This window comes from Ursus arctos, unplaced genomic scaffold (genome assembly GCF_023065955.2).
Source record: "Ursus arctos isolate Adak ecotype North America unplaced genomic scaffold, UrsArc2.0 scaffold_70, whole genome shotgun sequence".
Lineage (NCBI taxonomy): Eukaryota > Metazoa > Chordata > Mammalia > Carnivora > Ursidae > Ursus > Ursus arctos.
Window position 1 is genome coordinate 137,134 of NW_026623090.1, and position 26,528 is coordinate 163,661.

General features: G+C 37.9%; 1 protein-coding gene across 1 annotated transcript; it reads left to right on the forward strand.

The window, feature by feature from the left end:
- Position 1: 1 nt before the first annotated feature.
- LOC113262548 (UDP-glucuronosyltransferase 2B31) lies at positions 2–26,516 on the forward strand. Its single transcript, XM_048222075.2, has 6 exons — positions 2–910; positions 5,172–5,320; positions 13,090–13,221; positions 15,059–15,146; positions 21,998–22,217; positions 26,010–26,516. Exons 1-6 carry the CDS (start codon positions 187–189, stop codon positions 26,287–26,289), a joined length of 1,593 nt encoding a protein of 530 aa, XP_048078032.1. The 5' UTR covers positions 2–186; the 3' UTR covers positions 26,290–26,516.
- The last annotated feature ends 12 nt before the right edge of the window (positions 26,517–26,528 follow it).

A 26,528-nucleotide genomic window follows, 5' to 3' on the forward strand; every position in this document is an offset into this window, starting at 1 on the left:
AAATGAAATCATCTGCCTTTGGCTTTTTCCACTTGACATCCCAATGCTCTGACTGCTCATATACTGTGTTTACTTTGAAATGTAAGAGTTACACTTTAACTTACTGATTGATTTCTCCTTGGAGATAAGTACAAGCAATGGGAGATGGAAACAGGAATTTGAAAAGAAGCACTGCATTCCACCAGGATGTCTATGAAATGGATTTCAGTTCTGCTGCTGCTACAGCTGAGCTGTTACTTCAGCTCTGGGAGTTGTGGAAAGGTGCTGGTGTGGCCCACAGAATACAGCCACTGGATCAATATAAAGACAATCCTGGATGAACTTGTCCAGAGAGGCCACGAAGTGACGGTTCTGACATCTTCAGCTTCCATTCTTGTTGATCCGAGCAAATCATCTGCTATTAAATATGAGGTTTATCCTGCACATTTACTTGGAAATGATTTCGAGGATTTTTTCGGAAAAATGCTCAACATATGGATATATGACTTGCCAAGAGATACATTTTGGGCATATTTTTCACAAATGCAAGAAATCTTCTGGGAATATTCTGACTGTATTCAAAAGTTCTGTAAAGATGTAGTTTTGAACAGGAAACTCATGACAAAACTACAAGAATCAAGGTTTGATGTCGTTCTTGCAGATACTGTTGGACCCTGTGGCGAGCTGCTGGCGGAGCTACTTAAAATACCTTTAGTGTACAGTCTCCGCTTCTCTCCTGGCTATGCGTTTGAAAAGCATAGTGGAGGACTTCCATTCCCTCCATCCTACGTGCCTGTTATTTTGTCAGAATTAAGTGATCAAATGACATTCATGGAGAGAGTAAAAAATATGATATATGTGCTTTATTTTGACTTTTGGTTCCAAACATTTAATGAGAAGAGTTGGGATCGCTTTTACAGCGAAGTACTAGGTAAGTCATGTTTTTAATTGGTAGCATGAGGTTGTAATTCTTAGCGCCTAGGAAGGTGAGTTTGTATAAATACAAAGTCAGAGGAATTTGTCTTTTATAAATGAAATGATGAAATATAAAATGATCTCTGAAACTCACAAATATTATGGAAAGACTTACATGACAGGGCCAGTTAGAACCCTGTGGTCCATTATTTAGTACCTTACACTCCAGGTAGTCAATGACCACAAATTAAAGCTCTGAGGATTTCTTGAATCAACTACATATCTATTCTTTGTGTTTTTCTTTGTAATACTTCAAAAAATTTTTTTACTTTTTTCTGGATAAAGTGTTTTAACCTTCCTTTGTTATTTATTAAATACAGGGTGAAAATGTTACTTTTGATGTGCTTTACTTTTTAGAGTAATTTTAAGTCACAGCATATTGAGTCAAGTTTTCCTACATAATCCTTGCCCACACACGTGCATAAGGTCCCCCATTACGAACATCCCCCACCAGAGTGGTACATTTACAACTGATGAACCTACATTGACACATTATTACCATCCAAAGTCCATAGCTTACATTACAGTTCACTCTTGGTGTTTTACATTCTATAAGTTTTAACAAATTTATAATGATACGAAAACACCACCATTACATCAAGGTAGTTTCACTGCCTTAAAAATCCTCTCTGCTGTGCCTATTTCCCTCATATCCATTTTACTTTACTTTTTCCTTTTAAAAAAAAAAGGCATTCAAGGACTGCCTGGGTGGCTCAGTTGGTTAAGCATCTGCCTTCAGCTCTGGTCATGATCAGGGTCATGGGATTGAGCCCCATGTCGGGTTCTCTGCTCACCAGGGAGCCTGCTTCTCCCTCTTGCTCTGCCTGCCACTTCCCTTGCTTGTGCTCTCTCTCTCTCTGTCTTACTTATCAAGTAAGATCCTTTTTTTTACAACACATTAGAAACTTCACTATCCTTATGAAGCAGACATGTTAAGTGAGGAGTCACGTATTTCTAGTACAACTGTCTATAGAGCATTGAGGATATTATTTTCACTTGTTTCCCTTCTTTAATTTAAAAATGTAAGTGTTGTGTCGTATTACCTGAAAGAGTCCTTCAAAATTGAAAGAAATGGTGGCTATATCCCAGACTCAGGAATCTATAATACGAAGTTTCTAATGATTACATATTCTTTCACCAGGGCTTATAAATCATGATGTAAAGGCCTAAAATCTTGTTGAAGGGTACACACACACATTAATAGTTCACATTTTTTAAAAACTATGTTACTCCATTAAAGAAAAATGACCCAAAACTAACAGTGCACATATGTATTTCCATACTTGATGAAAATATTCCAGTTGTTATTTGCAAATATTATTTAATACACAAATATTATTAGAGCTCCTAATGTGAACCAAGTGCAATGGTAAGTACAAAGAATCAAGGCATACCTTCAAAACCTCACAGTTTTCTTGGAAAATCTAGGATCAAGGGAATAACTTGCTAAATTATAAAAATGAGACTTAGTACTCTAGAGAAAGGTGTTTCCATTGGTTAATTGATTGGGGAGCTCAAATAATTGTTTACATTTGCATCTGTTACTTTTGCGGCATTTCAGAGTAAACAAATGCATGTTTAATTTGATACTGGCTTAGGTTTAATGATTGGTTATGATTGTGAATATACTACTGTGATGTTAGAAATGAGTCTCTTACACTTTGTCTTTCATATATACGTATGAATGATATATATATAAAGATGTAAATATATATTTGCCTCATTATACATGTTTGTACCATATATGTGTTCCATTATCAAACTGCAAATATTTTGAAACATTTTTGACTACATTATTCCAAACTCCTTTCAGAAAATCCCCTAGTATATTCACATTGCATTACTCTCATTTCCTCTACCTGTTGCTTTTTGTGGGGTTTTCTACTGATTTATTTACTCTTATTTTTCTATTAAGTTTTAATTTTAATTGCAGTATAGGTAAGAGAGAGTGTTATATTAGTTTTAGGTGTACAATATAGTGATTCAGCAATTCTGGACATCACTCCCTGCTCATCACAACTAGTGCCCTCCTTAATCCCTATCACCTATTTGACACATCCCCCCACCCGCTGCCCCTCCAGTAACCCTCAGTTTGTTCTCTACAGTTAAGAGTCTACTTCTTGGTTTGTTTCTCTCTCTCTTTTTGTCTTTTGCTTATTTCTTTGGTTTCTTAAATTGTACATATGAGTGAAATAATATGGTATTTGTCTTTGACTTATTTTACTTAGCATAATACTCTCTAGCTCCTTGCAAATTGCAAGATTTCATTTTTTTAAAGATTTTATTTCTTTATTTGAGAGAGACAGAGAAAGAGAGTGAGAGAGAGAGGGAGAGAGAATCTGAAGCATACTCCACACTGAGCGCAGAACCCCACTCAGGGCTCCATCCCATGACCATTAGATCATGACCTGAGCCAAAACCAAGAGTTGGAGGCTTAACCAACTGAGCCACCCAGGTACCCCAAGATCTCATTCTTTTTTATGGCTGAGTAATATTCATGATAAAAATATACCACTTCATTTTTAGCCATTCATCAGTTGATGGACACTTAGGCTGCTTCCATAATTTGGCTATTGTAGATAATGCTGCTGTAAACACTGGGGTACGTGCATCCCTTTGAACAATTATTTTTGTTTGCTTTGGGTAGATACCTAGCAGTGCAATTGCTGAATCATAGGGTACTTCTATTTTTAACTTCTTGAGAAACCTCCACACTTGTTTCTTGTGTCTGTTGGCCATCCGTATGCCTTCGTAGGAGAAATGTCTGTTCATGTCTTCTCTCCTTTTTTAAATTGGATTATTTGGTTTTGGAGTATTGAGTTGTAGAGTTATTGTTTTGGATACTAACCTTTTTTCAAAGGTCATTTGCAAATATCTTCTCCCATTCAGTACGTTGCCTTTTAGTTTTACTGATTGTTTCCTTCATTATGCAGAGGTTTGGTTGTTTTTCTTTCTTTTTTTTTTTTTTTAACTTTGATGTAGTACCAATAGGTTATTTTTGCTTTTACCTCCCTCCCCTCAGAAGATATATCTAGAAAAATGTTCCTATGGCCAATGTCAGAGATATTACTGCCTGTGCTCTCTTCAAGGATTTTTATGATTTCAGATTTCACATTTCGTTTTTTAATCCATTCTGAATGTATTTTTGTGCATGGTGTAAGAAAGTAGTCCAGTTTCATACCTTTGCATGTAGCTGTCCAATTTTCCCAACACCATTTATTGAATATGCTATCTTGTTTCCATTGGATATTCTTTCCTCCTTTGTCAAAAATTAATTGACCATATAAATGGGTTTTCTATGCTGTTCCATTGCTCTATGTGTCTGTTTTTGTGCCAGTACCACACTGCCTTGATGACTAGAGCTTTGTAGTATAACTTCAAGTCTGGAATTGGGATAGCTCCTGTTTTTTTCTTTCTCAAGATTGCTTTAGCTATTTGGGGTCTTTCGTGGTTCTATACAAATTTTATTGCATTAAATGTATAGATTGCTTTGGGTAGTATATACAGTTCAATATTTGTTCTTCTAATCCATGTGCACAGAATGCCTTTCCATTGCTTTGTATCCTCTTCAATTTCTTTCATCAATGTTTTATAATTTTCAGAGTATAGATCCATCACCTCTTTGGTTAAGTTTATTCCTATGTGCTTTATTATTTTTGATGCAATTACAAATGGAATTGTTTTCTTAATTTCTCTTTCTTCTGCTTCATTATAATTAGTATATAGAAATGTAACAGATTTCTGTACATCGATTTTGCATCCTGTGACTTTAATGAATTAATTTAACAGTTCTAGCACTTTTTTGGTAGGTCTTTAGGGTTTTCTACATATGGGATCATGTCATCTGCAAATAGTGAAAGTTTTGCTTCTTCCTTACCAATTTGGATAGCTTTTATTTCTTTTTGTTGTCTCATTGCTATAGCCAGGACTTCCAATATTATTTGGAATAAAAGTGGTAAGAGTGGATATCCTTGTCTTGCTCTTGACCTTAGGGCAAAAGCTCTCAGCTGTTCCCCATTGAGTAGGATGCGCACTATGGGTTTTCCGTGTAAGGTCCTTATTTTGTTGAGGTATGCTCCCTCTAAACCAACTTTGTTGAGACTTTTTATCATGAATGGATGTGTACTTTGTCAAATGCTTTTTCTGCATATATGGAAGTGATCATATGGTTTTTATCCTTTCTCTTATGGATGTGACGTTTGGTTTTATCCCTTCAGGAAGACCCACTACATTATCTGAGTTAATGGGGAAGGCTCAAATATGGCTCATTCGAACCTACTGGGATTTTGAATTTCCTCGCCCACTCCTACCCAATTTTGAATTTGTTGGAGGACTCCACTGCAAACCTGCCAAACCCCTGCCTAAGGTAACTGATTCCTGTTTCTTGTTTTATTTGCTCTGAGGCATTTCACTAGTATTCTAGCTTAAAAAGACCATTCCTCAACAATGTTTGTGTGTCCCAACGATATCTGCAGGCAAATCCAATGTTTACGTGCTGTCACTCCAACATTTACACCATTCCTCGTCTGAGATCCCAAGGTTTGACATTTTAAAGCATTAAATTGTTTGTGTAGCCTATGAGAACATGTGTTTTCTGCCACACACCTAAGCTGGACAAAATCTCAGTAAAGAACATTGGGGGAGCAGTGTTCTCATCCTTAGAGCTGACTGACAAAATGAGCACAGAGAAAACTACACTGTATATATAATAAGGACCATAAATTTTTTTTAATAATTTTTTTACTATATTATGTTAGTCACCATACAGTACACCCCTAGTTTTTGATATAAAGTTCCATGATTCATTACTTGCATATAATAACCAGTGCTCCATGCAATACATGCCCTCCTTAATACCCATCACCAGTCTATCCCATTCCCCCACCCCCCTCCCCTCTGACGCCCTCAGTTTGTTTCCCAGAGTCCACAGTCTTTCATGGTTCATTCCCCCTTCTGTTTAGCGCCCCCCTTCTTCTTCCCTTTCTTCTCCTACCGATCTCCCTACGTCTTATGTTCCATAAATGAGTGAAACCATATGATAATTGTCTTTCTCTGCTTGACTTATTTTGCTTAGCATTATCTCCTCCAGTCCCGTCCATGTTGCTGCAAATGTTGAGAAATCGTTCTTTCTGATGGCTGAGTAATATTCCATTGTATATATGGACCACATCTTCTTAATCCATTCATCTGTTGAAGGGCATCTCGGCTCCTTCCACGATTTAACTATTGTGGACAATGCTGCTATGAACATTGGGGTGCATATGGCCCTTCTCTTCACTACGTCTGTATCTTTGGGGTAAATACCCAGTATTGCAATTACTGGATCATAGGGTAGCTCAATTTCTAACTTTTTAACAGACCTCCACACTGTTTTCCAAAGTGGCTGTACCAACTTACATTCCCACCAACAATGTAGGAGGGATCCCCTTTCTCCACATTCTCTCCAACATTTGTTGTTTCCTGCCTTGCCAATTTTTGCCATTCTTCCTGGTGTAAGGTAGTATCTCAACGTGGTTTTGATTTGAATTTCCCTGATGGCTAATGATTTTGAATATTTTTTCATGTGTTTGTTAGCCATTTGTATGTCTTCTTTGGAAAAGTGTCTGTTCATATCTTCTGCCCATTTTTTGATTTGATTATTTGTTTCCCGTGTATTGAGTTTGAGAATTCTTTGTAGATCTTGGATACTGGTCTTTTATCTGTAGTGTCATTTGCAAATATCTTCTCCCATTCCATGGGCTGCCTCTTAGTTTTTCTGACTGTTTCCTTGGCTGTGCAGAAGTTTTTTATCTTGATGAAGCCCCACAGTTCATTTTTCCTTTTGTTTCTCTTCCCTTTGGAGATGTGTCATGAAAAAAGTTCCTGTGGCCAATGTCAAAGAAGTTGCAGCCTATGTTCTCCTCTAGGATTTTGATGGATTCCTGTCTCACATTGAGGTCTTTGATTAATTTGGTGTGAGAGAGTGGTCAAGTTTCACTCTTTTGCACGTAGCTGTCCAATTTTCCCAGCACCATTTATTGAAGAGACTGTCTTTTTTCCACTGGATGTTTTTTCCTGCTTTGATTGCTTTATCAAAGATTAGTTGCCCAAAAAGCCAAGGGTCCATTTCTGGGTTCTCTATTCTGTTCCTTTGGTCTATGTGTCTGTTTTTTGTGCCAGTACCATGCTGTCATTGTGATCAGAGCTTTGTAGTACAGCTTGAAATCTGGCAACGTGATGCCCCCAGCTTTGTGTTTCCTTTTCAACAATTCCTTGGCAATTCGGGGCCTTTTCTGGTTCCACACAAATTTTAAGGGCTCCTTGTTCTAGTTCCTTGAAAAACATCTTTATTATTTTGATTGGGATGGCGTTGAAAGTGTAGATTGCTCTGGGTAGCATAGACATTTTAACTATATTAATTCTTCCAATCCATGAGCATGGAATATTTTTCCATCTTTTTGTGTCTTCTTCAATGTCTTTCAGGAGTGATTTATAGTTTCTAGAACATAGATCCTTTACGTCTCTGGTTAAGTTAATTCTGAGATAACATATGATTTTTGGTGCTATTGTAAATGGGATAGATTCCTTAATTTCTCTTTCTTCAGTCTCATTGTTCATGTATAGAAATGCAACTGATTTCTCAGCATTGATTTTGTATGTAGCCACATTACTGAATTGCTCTATAACTTCTAGTAGTTTGGGCGTGGATTCTTTTGGGTTTTCCATATAGAGTATCATGTCATCTGTGAAGAGAGACGGTTTGACTTCTTCTTTGCCAATTTGGATGCGTTTTATCCCCTTTTGTTGTCTGATTGCTGTTGCAAGGACTTCTAGTACTATGTTGAATAATAATGGTGAGAGTGGGCATCCTTGTCGTGTTTCTGATCTTAAGGGAAAGGCTTCCAACTTTTCCCCATTGAGAATGATATTCGCTGTAGTCTTTTCATAGATGGTTTTTATGAAATTGAGGAATGTACCCTCTATCCCTACACTCTGAAGGGTTTTAATCAGGAAAGGATGCTCTATTTTGTCAAATGCTTTTTCTGCATCAGTTGAAAGGATCATATGGTTCTTGACTCTTTTCTTGTTGATGTGATCTATCACACTGATCAATTTGCGAATGTTGAACCACCCTTGCAAGCATCCCAGGGATGAATCCCACCTGGTCATGATGGATAATCCTTTTAATATACTGTTGGATCCTATTAGCTAGGATCTTGTTGAGAATTTTGGCATCCAACGTCATCAGGGATATCGGTCTGTAATTTTCCTTTTTGATGGGGTCTTTGCCTGGTGTGGGGATCAAGGTAATACTGGCCTCATAGAATGAGTTTGGTAGTTTTCCATCTGTTTCAATTTTTTGAAACAGTTTCAGGAGAATAGGTATTATTTTTCTTTGAATGTTTGGTAGAATTCCCCAGGGAATCCGTCAGGCCTTGGACTCTTGTTTTTCGGGAGGTTTTTGAGAACTGCTTGAATCTCTTCATAATTAATTGGTCTGTTTAAAAAAATCAATTTCTTCCTGTTCAGACTTGGTAGTTTATAGGTTTCCAGGAAGGCATCCATTTCTTCCAGGTTGTTTGATTTATTGGCATAAAGCTGTTGATAAAAGTTTCTAATGATCCTTCCCTATTTCATTGGTGTTGGTTGTGACCTCTCCCTTTCCATTCATAATTTTATTAATTTGGGTCCTTTCTCTATTCTTTTGAATAAGTCTGGCCAGTGGCTTATCGATCTTATTTATTCTTTCAAAGAACCAGCTTCTAGTTCTGTTGATCTGCTCTACTGTGCTCCTGCTTTCTAATTCATTGATCTCCGCTCTAATCTTGATCAACTGCTTTCTTGTGCGTGGGTTCTTCTGTTCCAGCTCCAGCTACTTGAGGTGAGAATATAAAAACTGCATTTTAGATTTTTCTATTCTTTTGAGTGAGGCTTGGATGGCTATGTATTTTCCCCTTAGGACTGCCTTTGCAGTGTCCCATAGATTTTGGACCATTGTGTTTTCATTCTCATTGGTCTCCATAAATTGTTTAAATTGATTTTTAATCTCCTGGTTCATCCAATCATTCTTGAGCAGGATGGTTCTTAGTTTCCAAGTGTTCAAGTTTCTTCTAAATTTTTTCCTTGTGATTGAGTTCCAATTTCAAAGCATTGCAGTCTGAGAATATGCAGGGAATAATTTCAGTCTTCTGGTATCAGTCGAGACCTGTTTTGTGACCCAAACTATGGTCTATTCTGGAGAACGTTCCATGTGCACTCGAAAAGAATGAGTATTCTGTTGTTCTGGGGTGTAGTGTTATATATATATATATCCGATCTAGTATATCATTCAAAGCTCTTGTTTCTTTGTTGATTTTCTGCTTAGATGATCTGTGTATTGCTGATAGTGGAGTGTTGAGGTCTCCTAGTATTAAGGTATTTTTATCTATATGTCTCTTTATTCTGGTTAAGAGTTGGCTTGTGTAAGTTGCTGCTCCCCAGTTGGGGGAGTAGATATTTATAATTGTCATATCCACTTGTTGGATACATCCTTTAAGAATAATATAGTGTCCTTCTGTATCTCTAACTACAGTCTTTAGTTTAAAATCTCATCTGATATGAGAAAGGGTACCCCAGCTTTCTTTTGAGGTCCATTGGCATGAAAATGGTTTTCCATCCCTTCACATTCAGTCTGGATGTATCTTTAGGTTCAAGATGAGTCTCTTATAGACAGCAAATGGATGGGTCGTGTCTTTTTATCCAATCTGCAACCCTGTGGTATTTTATGGGAGCATTTAAGCCGTTCACATTGAGAGTGATTATTGAGAGATATGATTTTAATGATGTCATGTTGCCTGTAAAGTCTTTGTTTCTATATATTGTCAATTTCTGTTCTGTATCACTCTTGGGGCCTTTTAACTTTTATAGAACCCCCCCTTAATATCTCCAGAAGGGCTGGCTTCGTGGTTACAAAATTGGTCAGTGACTGGCGATCTTGGAAGGTCCTTATTTCTCCATCAATTCTGAATGACAGCCTTGCTGGATAAAGGATCCTTGGCTGCATGTTTTTCTCAGATAGAGCTTTAAAAATGCCATGCCAATCCTTTCTCTCATTCCAGGTCTGTGTAGACAGGTCTGACATAATCCTGATACTTTTGCCTTTGTATGTGAGAGATTTCTTTGCCTGGCCGCTTTCAATACTGTACCTTGGATCTAATATTTGCAAATTACACCATGACATGACGTGGCGTAGGTTTGTTGTGGTTGAACTTGGGAGGGGTCCTTTCTGCCTCTTGGACACAAATGCTTGTTTCCTTTGCTAGATTAGGGAAGTATTCAGCTACAATTTGTTCAAATATCTCTTCTAGACCTCTCTCTTTCTCCACGCCCTGAGGGATGCCAATGATTCTGACATTGGAAAGTTTCATTGAGTCAGTAATCTCCTGTAACCTACATTCTTGAGATTGGATTTTTTTGAGCCAAGTTTCTGTTTTAACTTTCTCTTCTACCATCCCATCCTCCAATTCACTAATTCGTCCTTCTGCCTCATTTACCCTGACTCTCAGAGCATCTAGTTTTGACTGCATTTGATTCATACCATTCTATATTCTGCCAGATTCACTCTTATTTCCACCCTTAGAGATTCTATATTCTCGTTAATATTTTCATTAATATTTTTTTCAAGCCTACACATCATCTTGACCATTGTCACTCTGAACTCCATTTCTGACAATTTCCTTATATCCATATCCATCAGTTCTGTGGCAGAGGCCACAGACTCATTATATTTTCTTTGCTGGGGGGGATTTCTCGTTCTCGTCATTCTGATGAGGAGAGGTTGTGGGGTTGCCCAGAGCCCAAATTATTGACCAGGAGCCAGGCAGTGTGCATTGTTTTATAGGGACCTTAGGGATGTGGGCTTCTTGATTTTTCAGCCTGCCTTCTGGGGGAGGGGCCTGCCACGCTGATACTCAGGCAACCCTGTTTGGGTAGAGTCGCCCTGTCCCCTGTGAGGGGGGGAAGGGGATGGGCACAATGTAAGCCAGTATTCCCGGGCTTTTGTTCTCTGGCAGCTTGACCTGGTGGTTTTCCGTGGCTCTTCTGAGAATCAGAGCAGCAGTGGCCACATCCTAGCCTCTGTCTCAGAACAGAGAGATCACAGTCCACTTTCCACTGAGCTCTCTTGGCCACCTTAACTCTGTTTCTGTCAGTGCTGCTAAAAACCCTGCAGCGTTCTGGGTTGTGCACCCCACAGGCAGCATCGCAGCCCTCATTTCCAGGGCCCACACGTGTCTGTCCTTTGTGCTTCTAACCCTGCCAGCCACCCCCCCCGATCCCATGTGCGCTCCCGAGTTCTCTGTTTCAGTGTGGTTTGCACACACTCCGGAGCGCCAATTTTCAGTCTGGTCGCGTGAGCACTCCCAAACTCCCGGTTTCAGCCTAGTTCGAGTGCACGCTCCGGAGCTCCGGTTTTCAGTCTGGTCACATGCACATTCCCAGGCTCACATCTCAGTCTGCTCTCTCGCGGGTGCCAGTCCGTGAGTCCACCCGCTCCCCCCTGCAGGTGGCTACTGCTTCCCGGCACCCGAGCACGATGGCTCCCTTCCCCTTCTGTTTCTCTTCCGATATCTGTGAGAGGATTCACAGCTCCCCGCTTCGTACCTCAATACTCAGCGCTGGAGATGTTCATTTGTAGAGACCCAGATGTATCTTCCTGCATCTCAGGCTGATTCCGTGGGTGTTCAGGATGGTTTGGTACCTATCCAGCTCAACTTGGGACCGGCTGAGAAAGGGGACCCCTACTCCTCCGCCATCTTAACTCCTCCCCTCAGGACCATAAATTCTGCATAGTTAATAAGGACAAAATAATTTCAACCACTTATATCTGAAAAAAACCATAGTATAAAATTGCAAAAGAATTCTGTTAGCGTATAAGATGATATTCTTTACGAAAGAAAGCAATAATGTAATCCGTTTTAAGCTGATACCTTTAAGCCATAATTGAAAAACAATCATCTTTCATTGAATGATTTTATGATCTCTTCAACATTTTGTTTGTCTGCCTTCTTATTGGTAATAAGATGAAACTAAGATCTTATTTGATGGTTAACCTAATATCAATTTTGATTACAAATGTGTAGGTGTATATAGTAACTTTCTCAAGGTCTAAATCCTGAGGCAAAGCTAGCAAAAGTTCTGTTCAGTCTAACCCAAGTGTCCATCAACAGATAAATCCATATACAAAATGTATTTTATACACAATGGAATATTAGTCATAAAATAGAAGACAATTCTAACACATACTCCGACGTGGAAATATTTCAGGACATTATGCAAAGTGAAAGGGGGCAATCACAAAAAGACAAATACTGGGTCACCTGGCTGGCTCAGTTCTGAAGTGTCTTCCTTTGGCCCAGGGCGTGATCCTGGCATTCTGATATTGAGCCCCGCATCAGGCTCCTCCTCTGGGAGCCTGCTTCTTCCTCTCCCATTCCTCCTGCTTGTGTTTCCTCCCTCACTGGCTGTCTCTCTCTGTTAAGTAAATAAAATCGTTTTAAAAAAAAAGACAAATACTGAATGATTCCACTGATATGAGGTATGCAGATTAGTCAAATTCACAGAAATACAAAGTATAATGATGGTCACTAAAGATGGTGAAGGAGGGAATGGGGAATTGCTATATAATGGGTACAGAGCTCCAGTTTAGTGAGATGAAAAATTTCTGGTGATTGTTTACCCAACGGTCTAAATATACACGTTATGGAACTGCATACTCAGGAATAGTTAAATGGTAAATTTTTGTGTGTTTTATGACAATTTAAAGATAAAAACAGCCATTACTCTAATAACTCCGGATAATATTCGGTATCACTCTTTAGCTGTTTGTAGAAATTCTTTTTTTTTTTTTTTTTTTTTAAGATTTCTTTCTTTATTTGAGGGACAGCAGTGGGGCTGGGGGGAGGGGAGCAGAGGGAGAGGGAATACCCAGCAGATTCCCTGCTGAGTGTAGAGCCAGACTCAGGGCTCAGTCTCACAACCCTGAGATTATGACCTGAGATGAAATCAAGAGTCAGACGCTTAACTGACTGACCTACCCAGGCACCCCTGTAGAAATTCTTTTCATACTGTTTGCTGTGCTATTCCTCTGTTGTGATGGAGTAAATTCTTTCTTCACAGGAAATGGAAGAGTTTGTCCAGAGCTCTGGAGAAAACGGTATTGTGGTGTTTACTCTAGGGTCGATGATCAAAACCATGCCGGAGGAAAGAGCCAATACGATTGCATCAGCCCTTGCCCAGATTCCACAAAAGGTTACATAAAGTAACTTAGTCCTATACAATTACTTAATATGTTAAACTGTGTAAAGGATCTAATTACCCTTTCCTTCATGACACGGAAACCATTATGATAGTTCCAATTGATCTCAGACATAAGCAAAATATACATGCCAAGTGCTAAAGTCGTACAGAAGGTGTTTTGACGATAACTTTGGCATTAACACTGAGATCAGAAAGAAATATATTTAGTAGGTATATATTTAGCAGGGTGAGGGTAAAGTTTGCTATTATAATGTATCATAGGCAGATACAGAAATCACCAAATTCTGTCCTGTCATTCATTTCTTTTCCTATGGGATTTCCAAGGGCACTGAATATCTCATAGATGTTCTCAGAAAGGAGCTAAATTTCAAGTTGTGTTCAGCAGGAACCGATAAAAGTCTGAAAAGCATCATGCAGTTTACACTTGCCGGATGCTCCAGGTTCCTTTCCCTTCCCCTAAATTTTGGAGATAAGCCTATTCAGTATGTTGTTCAGAGAAAGGATGGTCAGGGCTCACCAAGCTATGTCTAGGCATCCATCCAGCCTAGATGATTTAGAGAAAGAGAAAAACTGACATGATTGGTGGAGTGGGCCCTATTAAGAGTAAAAGAGTAAGATAAATGAAAAGGGGGGAGATGGGTCCCTCCCTCAAGGTGACCCTGTGCTTAGTAATATGTGGTTCCAAAAGGACTTTAACTTATCAGAATAATATCTCCTCCTGATTAAGGAAGGAAATGGAAATATATTGAGTCAACCAGAAACAAGCCTAGCATGGCAAAGTTTTAGATGCCTCTTTCTACATGAAACAGAGAAGTAAATTATTTTCAATATATACAAAACACCTGCAGTATTTTGGTTTTTGTCAACTACTTTTTAGTTTACTGATATAGTTTCTCCTTATACTAATGTTTGCTTAATATCTAAAGTTACTTAAACATTCACATAGCAAATATATGTTAACCAATGTAAATTATTATCCAGTTTATGAGGATTGCTGGGGAACTCTAAAATCAATCTATTTTGGTACTGGGAATGGAAATTGTTTGGGTATAGATCTCATATTAATCAATTGTGTCAATGCTTTGTAGTCCACCATTGACGTGTTAACAATCAATTAAGTAAAATTTAGCAACATCACAGCTTTGGGTTTTTTTCAACAGCTACACTGTTATTTCTGAAGTGCTAACAGGCTCTTCTTTGTAACATTTAAAGAACTTCCAAACCAAGAAATAGTAATAATAATCTGGATTCATGTAAACATGTAATTATTTATATTAATAAATTACTAATAAAAAGAATTATGTATTTTGCACAAGCACCAGATGGCATATTTAGCTTTTTGTATATCAAAAGATGTAAAACTCTAATAAAATAACTCATGGAACAAGTGGATATAAGTGAACTCCGTTCTGTAACACATAAAAAGAAATAAATAGGTTAATATTACATTGGAAGATGAAAGCGATTATAATAGATAAAACAAAACACATGTGTATATCTTAGTAATTTCCCACTGGTTTGAGGTAGAATTATAATAACTGCCTAAAAATTTCTGAAATACTTGAATTTGTCACTGATAATCTCATTTGTCTAATCTCCACGTGTGAAACATCATGATTACATTCATACTTGATTGAATATAAAAAGAAGTAACAAAATGTGGGTATTTTATTATACCAGTGCTTTAGTAGCCTCATTTTTAATATCTTTTGTCCTTATTCTCACTCAGCTAAAGGGGTCTGACTAGATTATCTCTTAATTTCCTTAAAATTCTATCATGCTAGAACTTCAAAGTTCAACTCATGAAATAAGGTATTGTCTTTAACAGGTTCTATGGAGATTTGATGGCAAGAAACCAGACACCTTAGGGCCAAACACTCGGCTGTATAAGTGGATCCCCCAGAATGACCTTCTTGGTAAGAATCTGGAAGACACTGAATTGAAAGTAATTCTAAACAAAATGATAAGAGTTCCCAAGGGGCAAATTGATTGAACATTTATTACTGAAAACCTCAAAAACAAAACTTAACTTCCTTACATTTACTTTGCAGACTTACGGGTGGGGGGGGAGATAAGATACGGCATGTTATTATACACAGTACATTCCTTATGGCCAGAATCAAAGTATCTTTATTTCATGTGTAATTTCTTCTCAAAGGTCATTTTTTTATTTTTTAATTTAAATTCAAATAGCCAACATATAGTACATCATATAGTACATTCAATATAACAGTGCTCATCACGTCACGTGCCATCCTTAATGCCCATCACCCAGTTACCCCATCGCCCCATCCACCTCCCCTCCACAACCCTCAGTTTGTTCCCCATAATTTAGAGTCTCTCATGCTTTGGCTCCCTCTCTGATTTCTTTTCATCTCTTTTCCCTCCCTTCCCCGGGATCCTCTGTGCTATTTCTTATAGTCCACATATGAGTGAAACCGAAAGATAATTTTCTTTCTTTGATTGACTTCTTTCATTCAGCATATCCTCCAGTTCCATCCATGTCAATGTAAATTGGAAGTATTCATCCTTTCTGATGGCTGAATAATATTCCATTACATATATATACCACATCTTCTTTATCTAGTCATCTGACCATGGTATCTCAGCTCTTTCCACAGTTTGGCTATTGTGGACATTGTTGCAATAAGTATTAGGGTGCAGGTGCCCTTTCAGATCAATACATTTATATATTTGGGATAAATTCCTGGTAGTGCAATTGCTGGGTCATAGGGGAGCTCTATTTTCAACTTGTTGAGGAACCTTGAAACTGTTTCCCAGAGTGGCTGCACCAGCTTGCATTCCCACCAACATTGTAAGAGGGTTCCCCTTTCTCCACATCCTTGCCAACATTTATTGTTCCCTGTCTTAATTTTAGCCACTCTGACTTGTATAGGGTGGTATCTCATTGTGGTTTTGATTTGTATTTCCTGGAAGTCAGGGGTTGTTGAGCATTTTATCATGTGTCTGTTGGCCATTTACATGTCTCTTTGGAGAAATGTCTATTCATGTCTTCTGCCCATTTCTTGACTGAATTATTTGTTTTTTTGGGGGGGTGTTGAGATTGATAAGTTCTTTATAGATCTTGGATACTAGCCCTCTATCTGATTTGTCATTTGCAAATATCTTCTCCCATTCCCTAGGCTGCCTTTTAGTTTTGTTGACTGTTTCCTTTGCTGTGCAGAATCCTTTTGTCTGGAGGAAGTACCAAGAGGGCATTTTTGCTTTGTTTCCCTTGCCTTTGGAGACATGTCTAGCAAGAAGTTGCTGTGGCCTAGGTTGAAGAGGTTGCTGCCATGTTCTCCTCTAGGATTTTGATGGATTCCCATCTCACAGTTAGGCCTTTCATCCATTTTGAGTTTATCGTTGTGTATGGTGTAAGGAAATAGTCCAGTTTCATTCTTCTACATGTGGCTGTCCAATTTTCCCAGCACCATTTATGAAAGAGGCTGTCCTTTTTGCATTGGATATTCTTTCCTGCTTTGTGGAAGATCAGCTGATCATAGAGTTGAGGGTCCATTTCTGGGTTCTCTATTCTGTTCCACTGATCTATGTATCTGTTTTTGTGCCAGTACCACACTGTCTTGATGATTACAGCTTTGCAGTACAGCTTGAAGTCTGGCATTGTGATGCCCCCAGCTTTGGTTTTCTTTTTCAACATTCCTTGGGCTATTTGGGGTCCTTTCTGGTTCCATACAAATTTTAGGATTATTTGTTCCAGTTCTGTGAAAAATGTTGATGGTATTTTGATAAGGATTGCACTGAATGTGTACATTGCTCTGGGTACCATTGACATTTTACCAATATTTAGTCTTCCAATCCATGATCATGGAGTATTTTTTTTCCATTTCTTTGCATCTTTCTCAATTTCTTTCGTAAGTCTTCTCTAATTTTTAGAGTACAGTGCCTTTACCTCTTTGGTTAGGTTTATTCTTAGGTATCTTATGGTTTTTGCTACAATTGTAAATGGGATTGACTCCTTAATTTCTCTTTCTTCTGTCTCATTGATTCTGTCTCTCACTGATTTCTGTGCATTGATTTTATATCCTGCCATGTTGCTGAATTCCTGTGTGAGTTCTAGGAATTTTGGGGTGGAGTCTTTTGGGTTTTCCCCATAATGTATCATGTCATCTCTGAAGAGAGAGAGTTTGACCTCTTCTTTGTCTATTTGAATCCAGTTTATTTCTTTTTGTTGTTGTCTGATTGGTGAGACTAGGACTTCTACTACTGTGTTGAACAAAAATGGTGAGAGTGGGCATCCCCGTCATGTTTCTGACCTTAGAAGAAAAGCTCTCAGTTTTTCCCCATTGAGAATGATATTCGCTGTGGGCTTTTCATAAATGGCTTTTATGATATTGAGGTATGTTCCCTCTATCCCTACACTGTGGAGAGTTTTAATCGAGAAAAATACTGTATTTTCTCAAATGCTTTTTGTTCATCAATTAAGAGGATCATATATGGTTCTTGTCCTTTCTTTTATTAATGTGATGTATCACATTGATTGATTTGTGGATGTTGAACCAACTTTACAGCCCAGGAATAAATGCCACTTGGTCTTGGTGACTAATCCTTTTAATGCACTGTTGGATCCTATTGACTAGTATCTTGGGGAGAATTTTGCACTCATCTTCATCAGGGATATTGGTCTATAATTCTCCTTTTGGTGGGGTCTTTTTCTGGTTTGGGGATCAAGGTAATGCTGGCCTCACAGAATGAATTTGGAAGTTTTCCTTCCATTTCTATTTTTTGGAACAGCTTCAGAAGAATAGGTATTAGTTCTTTAAATGTCTGGTAGAATTCTCTCGGGAAGCCATCTGGCCCTGGACTCTTATATGTAGGGAGGTTTGTGATTACTACTTCAATTTCCTTGCTGGCTATGAGTCTGCTCAGATTTTTATTTCTTCCTCTCTCAGTTTAGGTAGTTTATAAGTTTCCAGGAGCACATTCATTTCTTCCAGATTGCCTAACTTGTTGCCATACATTTGCTCATAATATGTTCTTAAATTATTTGTATTTCCTTGGTGTTGGTCATAGTCTCTCCTCGTTTACTCATGATTTTATTAATTTGGGTCCTTTCTGTTTTCTTTTTGGTAAGTCTGGCAAGTGTTTATCAATCTAATTAATTCTTTGAAAGAAAAAGCTTTTAGTTTCATTGATCTGCTCTACTCTTATGGCATCTATTTCATTGAGTTGTGCTCTAATCTTTATTATTTTTCTTCTCCTGCTTGATTTAAACTTTATTTGCTGTTCTTTTTCCAGTTCCTTTAGGTGTAAGGTTAGCTTGTGTATTTGAGACTTTTCTAAAATTTTTTTAAAGAACTCTTGCAATGCTATGTACTTCCCTCTTAGGACTGCCTTTGCTGCATCCCAAAGGTTTTGAACTGTTGTGTTTTCATTTTCATTTGTTTCCTTGAAATTTTTAAATTCTTCTTTAATTTCCTGGTTGACTCATTCATCCTTTAGTAGGATGCTTTTTTATTTCCAAGTGTTTGAGTTCCTTCCAAATATCTTCTTGTAATTGAGTTCAAGTTCAAAAATTTTGGTCTGAAAATATGCAGGGTATAATCCCAAGGTTTTGGTAGCTGTTGAAACCCAATTTGTGACTATGTGATCCATTCTGGATAATGTTACATGTGCACTCAGAAGAATATGTTATCTGTTGCTTTAGGATGGAGTGCTCTGTATATATCTGTGAAATTCATCTGCTCCAGCGTTTCATTCAATGCCCTTGTTTCCTTGTTGATCTTCCGCTTTAATGATCTGTCCATTGCAGTGAGTGGGGTATTGAAGTCCCCTACTATCATTGTGTTATCATCAATGTGTTTCTTTAATTTGGTTATTAATTTGTATATAAAATTGGCTACTCCCAAGTTAGGAGCATAAATATTTATAATTGTTATATCTTCTTATGGTATAGACCCTTTAATTAGGATACAGTGTCCCTTTTCATCTCTTAGTACAGTCTTTGGGTTAAAATCAAATTTGTCTGATATAACGATTGCACCCCAGCTTTCTTTTGATGCCCATTAGATTGATAAATGGGTTTCCACCCCTCACTTTCAATCTGGAGGTGGCTTTGGGTCTAAAATGTGTCTCTTGCAGACAGCATATTGATGGATCTTGCTTTTTTATGCAATTGGATATTGGATGTCTTTTGATTAGGGCACTTATCCCATTTACATTCAGAATAACTACTGAAAGATATGAGTTTAGTGCTATTGTATTACCTGTAAAATCATCATTTCTGTAAATTGTCTCTGTTCCTTTCTGGTATATATTACCTTTGGACCTGCTTTTTTCCAGCCCACTTAGTAAATTTATAATCAGTATTCTGAATTCCAGCTCTGACATTTTACCTATATCGATATTGATTAGATCTATGGCAGAGAGTATTACCCCTGGTTCTTTCTTTTGTTGTGATTTCCTCCTTGTAGTCTTTTTGCCCAGAGAAGAATGGATGAATGAGATAACAAAATAAAAATTATCAACCATGACCCAAACGAAATACACACTAGACAAATGCAAAGAGGTCAGAAATGAAAAAAAGAAAAGAAACAGAAAACAAAGCTGGGGGGGGGGGGAGGGAGAGATTACAATCTCCCAGGTGGACAAACCACGGTGATCTACTTGGTCCTGGGTGTATTTTGGTCAGTTTGTTAGAAGACACTAAATCCCAAAATTGTAAAGAAAGCAAAACTTATATAAATACACAAATAAAATTCAAACAGTGAAAGGAAGCCAAAAACGAAGAATATATCTATAAAATATAAATTTAAAAATGAAAGTTAAAAAAAATACTTAAAAACAAAGAGTTGATAAAATTAGAAACCAATTGGGGTGCCTGGGTGGCTCAGTCAGTTAAGTGACTGCCTTTGGCTCAGGTCATGACCTCCAGGTTCTAGGATCCAGCCCTGCATTTGGCCCCTTCCTCTGCAGGGAGTCTGTTTCTCTCTCTCTCCCTCTGCTCCTTTCCCATGCTCGTTCTATCTCTCTCTCTCAAATAAGTAAGTAAAAATCTTAAAAAAATAAAATAAAATTAGAAACTACTTGAAAAGGAAAAAAAGAAAAAAGAAAAGGAAAATTCAAAATTGAAAGATAAATGAATCTTGAGAAAAAAACCTCGAATTCTATGTACTATTTTCCCCTAGCGCTGGAGTTTCGTAGTCCTGTGTGCTCCACAAACTTGGTGTTCCCCTGTTGTTTCAGCTGGTCTTCTGGGCGAGGGGCCTGCTTCACTGATTCTCAGGTGTCTTTGCCCGGGCACATTTGCACCACCCCTTGCCAGGGGGCCTGGATCAGTATAAGCTGATTCTGATTGTTCTATGTGGCTTTTGTTCCTTGAAGGCCCTCTGTGCCTCTTTAGAGGAAGAAAATAAAAGAGGCTGCACCCCATTTTCCAGCCCTGGAACTGAAAGATAGAAGCCCCCTCTCTTCAGTAAACCCTCAGGAATAAGCAGTCTTCACCTCTGTGTGTGCCAAACTCTGCAGACTCTTGAGGGGCATGCCCACACTGATCCTCCCTGGGAAGGTGGAGGGTTACCACGTTTCTGCCCTTTACAGGATCACACACACAGAGCGGTTGCCTGGTCCTGCACCCTCCCGCACAGCGCCTCCAGAGGGAACGTGGAGGGTCACCATGTTTCTGCCCTTTGGAGGACTGCCACACAGAGAGTGGTCACCCAATCATGCTGCAGTATATGGTTTATTGTGAACCGAGCTGAGAGTCCCCGCCTGGTCTCACTGAACATAACCAGTTTACTGCTCTAATGCTTGGGAATTCTGACAGCTCAGGAACCCCCATTCTGTGACCGTAGGAATCCTGACATCATGCTGTCCCACCTACGATTCTGCCCCACTTCACCACCTGAGCACCTTTCAGGCAGGGCTGTCTCTCCCTGGAGCAGACCTCGAAAGGTTCTGATTTTGCACTCGGGCGCTACATCACTTTCCGGTAGCCGGCTTGGGGAGGCTCCCTTCCCCTGCTGTTTACCTTCTGAATATACCCTCAGATTCATTTCTCTGCACCTCCTACCTTGCAAAAAGTGGTCACTTTTCTTTTTCTAGAATTCGAGCAATTCTTTTCTTACATCTGTGGTTGAATTCATAAGTGTTCAGAATCATTTGATAGTTCTCTAGCTAAATTCAGGGACAAGATGAAATGGGGTCCCCTACTCTTCCACCATCTTGCCTCCCCCGATAATTTTTCAACAATTACCTGGATCATCACTCTGTCTCCTAGTTCTCTCAACCTACTCCTATCCTTTCTCATTCTGCATGGGTATTCAGTGCCACTGAAAAATAACGGCCCCTCTTTAATTACCAGCAACTCTACATGTTCTCTAGGAAAACACCACAATCTTGTTCATGAAGTCATCACACACTTCATGATAAAGTGCAGTCTTTCCTTCCCCTGATTTGAGCCACCACCATCACCCCTACATGTTAAACTCGGTGACTTTACCGTGTAAGAGAATATGTTCTAATATGCCACCTCCTTTTTTCTTTTTTTGAACATGCTATTCTTTATCCAGAATGTTCTCTTTCAATTTGTCTGTCCAGCCATCTTGTATTCATTTTTCAAGTTACAAGTACCACACCAATCTTCATTTACCTCTCCAGCAGATTTATGTGCCTCTTGCTCTGAGATCTGAAAGCCATTTTGATGCTGTTTCACGTGTATAAAAATATATATGCCTTATGTTGCCCAACTCTCGTTTTAGTTCTAAGACTTATAATTAATAACATGCTGAGATTCATCCAATCCTAGGTCATCCAAAAACCAAAGCCTTCGTAACTCATGGTGGAACCAATGGCATCTATGAGGCGATCCACCACGGGATCCCCATGGTGGGCATTCCTTTGTTTGCGGATCAACCTGATAACATTGCTCACATGAAGGCCAAGGGAGCAGCTGTCAGTCTGGATTTCCACACGATGTCTAGTACAGATTTGCTCAATGCTTTGAGGATGGTCATTAATGACACTTCGTGAGTATTACAATTTTTTTCATTAATAGTATTGATAGATAAGTTCTTCTGTCCACGGTGACTATGAGCTTCATCCTCTATTTAAGAGGCTAATTTTAAAATTTTAATATGATTTAACTGATCTTATATCTACTTTTATTTTCAACCAGATATTTATTTCAAAGTTGCATTTTAACCCCATTGATTTAATGGGGAACCAATTACTGCAACAATATTCTACACGAATAAATGCAAATTATATAGGTAATTGTAAGAACACATTTTTAAAAATATGATGAATCCATAGAATTAAACAATGAAGAATTTGCAATTATGTAAAATAAGTTTCAATTCACTAGCAAAAATTTCCAAAACTACAAATCTCTTTCTGCTCAAAAATTTTTATTCTTATTTTAATATATTTAATTATCTGTAATTTATGTACCACAAAATTTAAAAGTATAAAAATCAAATATACGTATTATGTTACGGAATTATGAAACCATTATTATAATCTAAGTTTGGGACATTTGCATTAGCCCAAAAAGGAATCACATATGACTTAGAAGTCATTTCCCATTCCTCTTGCCTTAAGTAAACATTAACCTACTTTCTGTCTCTACAAATTGCTGTACCCTGGCTATTTCATAAAAATTGAATCATACAATTTATGGTCTTTTGCGTGTGGCTTCTTTTGCTTGGCATGTTTTTGAATTTTATTCATGTGGTATGGAAATGCTACAATCTATCCATTTATCAGTTCATGAACATTTTGGTTACTTCTACATTTAGGAATTATAAATATTGCTACACATGTAATCGTGTGAACAGAATGTTTCCTTTCTTTTGGGTAGACATCTAGGAGTAGAATTGCTGGTCAAATGTTAACTCTATTAGGAACTGCCAAATTGATGTCCAAATGAGACGCACCATTTTATATTTCCACCAGCCCAGTATGGGAGATCCAAGTTCTCCACATCATCACTTGTTATCATCTGTTTTATTACAGACATCCTAGTGGGTGTGAAGTGGGTGTGAAGTCTCTCCTTGTGGACTTGAATTGCATTTCCCTTATAGCCAAAGTTATTAAGCATCTTTTCATATACTAGTTGCCATTCATATATCCTCTTTAGAGAAATGTCTATTTCAATTCTTTGATACTTTTTAAATTTGATTATTTGTCTCACCTTATTAAAGAATTTGCTATGTGTTATGGATATAATACATTATCACATATACGATTTATAAATATTTTCTTTCATTCTGGTTGACTTGATTTTTCTCTTTCTTGATTTTGTCCTTTGAAGATAAAACTTTTTAAATATGATAAGATAAATAGTGAAGTTTTCTACATTACAGAGGAAAACAACGCAAGGGAATTTGTAGTGCCTAGCACAGCACCCATGAATTCAGTATCTATTACTACTATCAGTATTAACATTACAGTACGAGGGGATCATCGAAGAAATACCCAAAAAAGTATTACAGAGAAGAAAATAGTAGAACAATCAAATAATAAAAATACTTAAAATAGTCACGAAAGAAAAAGAAATATATGGCAGGTTGTACAAATAGCAAAGAAAATAGAGTAAGACAGTAGATGAAAATACAACCATGTCACTACTTACATTAAAGCTAAACAGACTAAGTAATTTAAAGACAAAGATTGTCAGAATGCGTTTTAGAAACTACATACTGTTCATGAGACATGTTCACATAGAAGTGTACAAGAAGAGAGTCAGTACAAAGGTAGGAAAGGATCTATTTTAGCAGTAACCATTTAAAGATGTTGTACCTGTGCTAATATCAGACACTGTAGTCCAGAATGACTACCAAAAATAAAGATATGTCTTTCATAATGATAAATAGATTGATCTTTCAAAACAATACAAATTGCTAATTGGTGACACCTACTATTAAAACATCAAAATGCAGCAGAAGTGGACAAAAGAACAAACACACAAATCCATAGTCATAACATTGTTATTAAACATCTTTCTCAGTAACAGAAAAAGAAGACAGACAGAGAGAAAGAAAGAAAGGAAGCAAAGAAAGGAGGGAGGGAGAGAGGAAGAAAAGAAAGAAAAAGAAAGAAAGAAAGAAAGAAAGAAAGAAAGAAAGAAAGAAAAGAAAGAAAAGAAAAGAAAGAGATGGATAAATACCTAAATGTTCTGAAGGACACAATTTAAAAATATAACCTGCCTGACATACATATACATCATTCTATATAAAACAACAGAGAATATACATTTTTCAGGAATGGAATAGATACTGGAATTAACCCTATGCTGGGCCATAAACCAAGAGTAAATTTGAAAAATCTAAATCGTCAAGAGTATATTGTCCAGCCTACTGGAAGTCACTTAGAAATTGTCAAACAGAAAGATAACTGAAATATCTCTAAATTTTGGAAATTAAGCAATATACTTCTACATAATTCAGTCAATAATGAAATCATAATCATAAATACTCCTTTTTCTCAGCAATTCCACTTCTATAATATATACAAACAAAACTGTATAAATATGTAAATCAAAAGAAATACACAAGATTTTTATGACAGCATTAGTGGTAATGGCCAAAAAATTGTTAACACAAATGTCCACTGCTTGTTAAATGAAGAAATAATCTGTGGTATTGCCAAACAATGGACTACTATACAGTGATAGCATTAACCAACAACTGTGACACAAAAGACAAAAGGAAATGAGTGCTACCTTATTATCCCAATATATAAATAATAAAAGCTAATCTATGATGACTAAAAGGCTCGGGGAAGATGGGGTGTTTCCGGGTAGCTTGTGATACTCTATATAAATATCTTAGTAGTAGGTATATTATTACATCCACTTCACAATAATATTCTAGCTAATTTTGAATTTATGACCTATTCAGTTAAGATTACGTGAATTTTTCATATGTAATAAATGTTATATGGAAAATATAACATGTTTTCAAATTCTAGGTTTCAAATAGCAACACACACACACACACACACACACACACACACACACAACAAATGTCTGACGATGCTTTGATAGTGTGGCCCAGAAGCCTTTCTGAGCTGGGACATCCATCAAGAGGTAGAAGCAGCCTTGGAGAGTTGCAGGGAAGAGTGTCCAGCAGAGAGACAGAAGGGACAGAAAGTACAAAGGTGCTGAGGTGAGGACCCGTATGGCAACTTCAGGGAACTGCTAGCAGGTCTCTGTGCCTACAACAGTGTACACGGGACAAAGTGACAGGAGAAGAGGTTGCCAGGGGTCTGTATCTGTAAGATCCTATAGTCCACAATGCATAGTTGGATTTTATTCTAAACGTAATGAGAAGCCAGATGGAAATTTTGAGCAGGGAAGCGTCATGATCTGATATCTGTTTCAAAAGTCACAGTGGCTACATGATGGAAAATAAAGAGTAGAGGGTAGAGGAGTGAAGACAAGGGACCAGTGAGGTGGCATTTTACTCACCATGACACAATTCCCTTTACCGCTTCACGAGGATCATTCTGTAGTTGCACTCCCACCATCTCATTTAGAGCTGTCACAATGGCCCATATCATTTTCTCTGTTAGAAAAGATTAAACTATCCTAACTTAACTTCCACTTTCACTTTTTAAAATATTCATTGATGGGAAACTTCCAATTTAAAAGCCAAATCTCCTAAGAGGACCGAAACAAAAAACATAGCACTTCTATAATTCTATGACATTTATCTTGAATCATTTGTATGACACTTTTCAAAAACCTTTCATGGGAATCACAGGATTAGGCAAACTAGCTTCCTTTCAATGTCACTGTCTTTATGTTTCTCCTTTAGATACAAAGAGAATGCCATGACATTATCAAGAATCCACCACGATCAGCCTATAAAGCCCTTGGATCGAGCAGTCTTCTGGATCGAGTTTGTCATGCGCCACAAAGGAGCCAAACACCTCAGGCCAGCCTCCCATGACCTCACCTGGGTCCAGTACCACTCTTTGGATGTGATTGGGTTCCTGCTGGCCTGTGTGGCAACTGCTGTATTTGTCACCACCCAATGTTGTCTCTTTTGTTACCGGAAGTGTGCAAAAAGAGGGAAGAAGGAAAAAAAGGAGTAGTTGTATCTGGGGCCTCAAGCGGGTATGCCTCAGAGATGGGACTCCTCCAGTTTATTCCAGCAAGAAGTTGTGACGTAAGGTTCCCTTCCTCCTCTGACAAAATGACTTTTCACAACTTAGCTTCTCAGATCAAACTCTGCTCTCAAGGGTTTACTGCCTGTTTGAGAGTTAGAAATATGTCATGCCAACAGAAAAACTGGCAATAATTAAATAAAATGAAAAGCAAACTGTATGGGTAT

What these genes read in the sequence shown, in the direction of transcription:
- LOC113262548 (XM_048222075.2), top strand. Translation starts at nt 187, where the DNA reads ATGTCTATGAAATGGATTTCAGTTCTGCTGCTGCTACAGCTGAGCTGT. An exon ending in TTGCCCAGATTCCACAAAAG is followed by an intron (nt 13,222 to 15,058) that starts GTTACATAAAGT and finishes TGTCTTTAACAG; the next exon opens with GTTCTATGGAGATTTGATGG. An exon ending in ATGGTCATTAATGACACTTC is followed by an intron (nt 22,218 to 26,009) that starts GTGAGTATTACA and finishes TTTCTCCTTTAG; the next exon opens with ATACAAAGAGAATGCCATGA.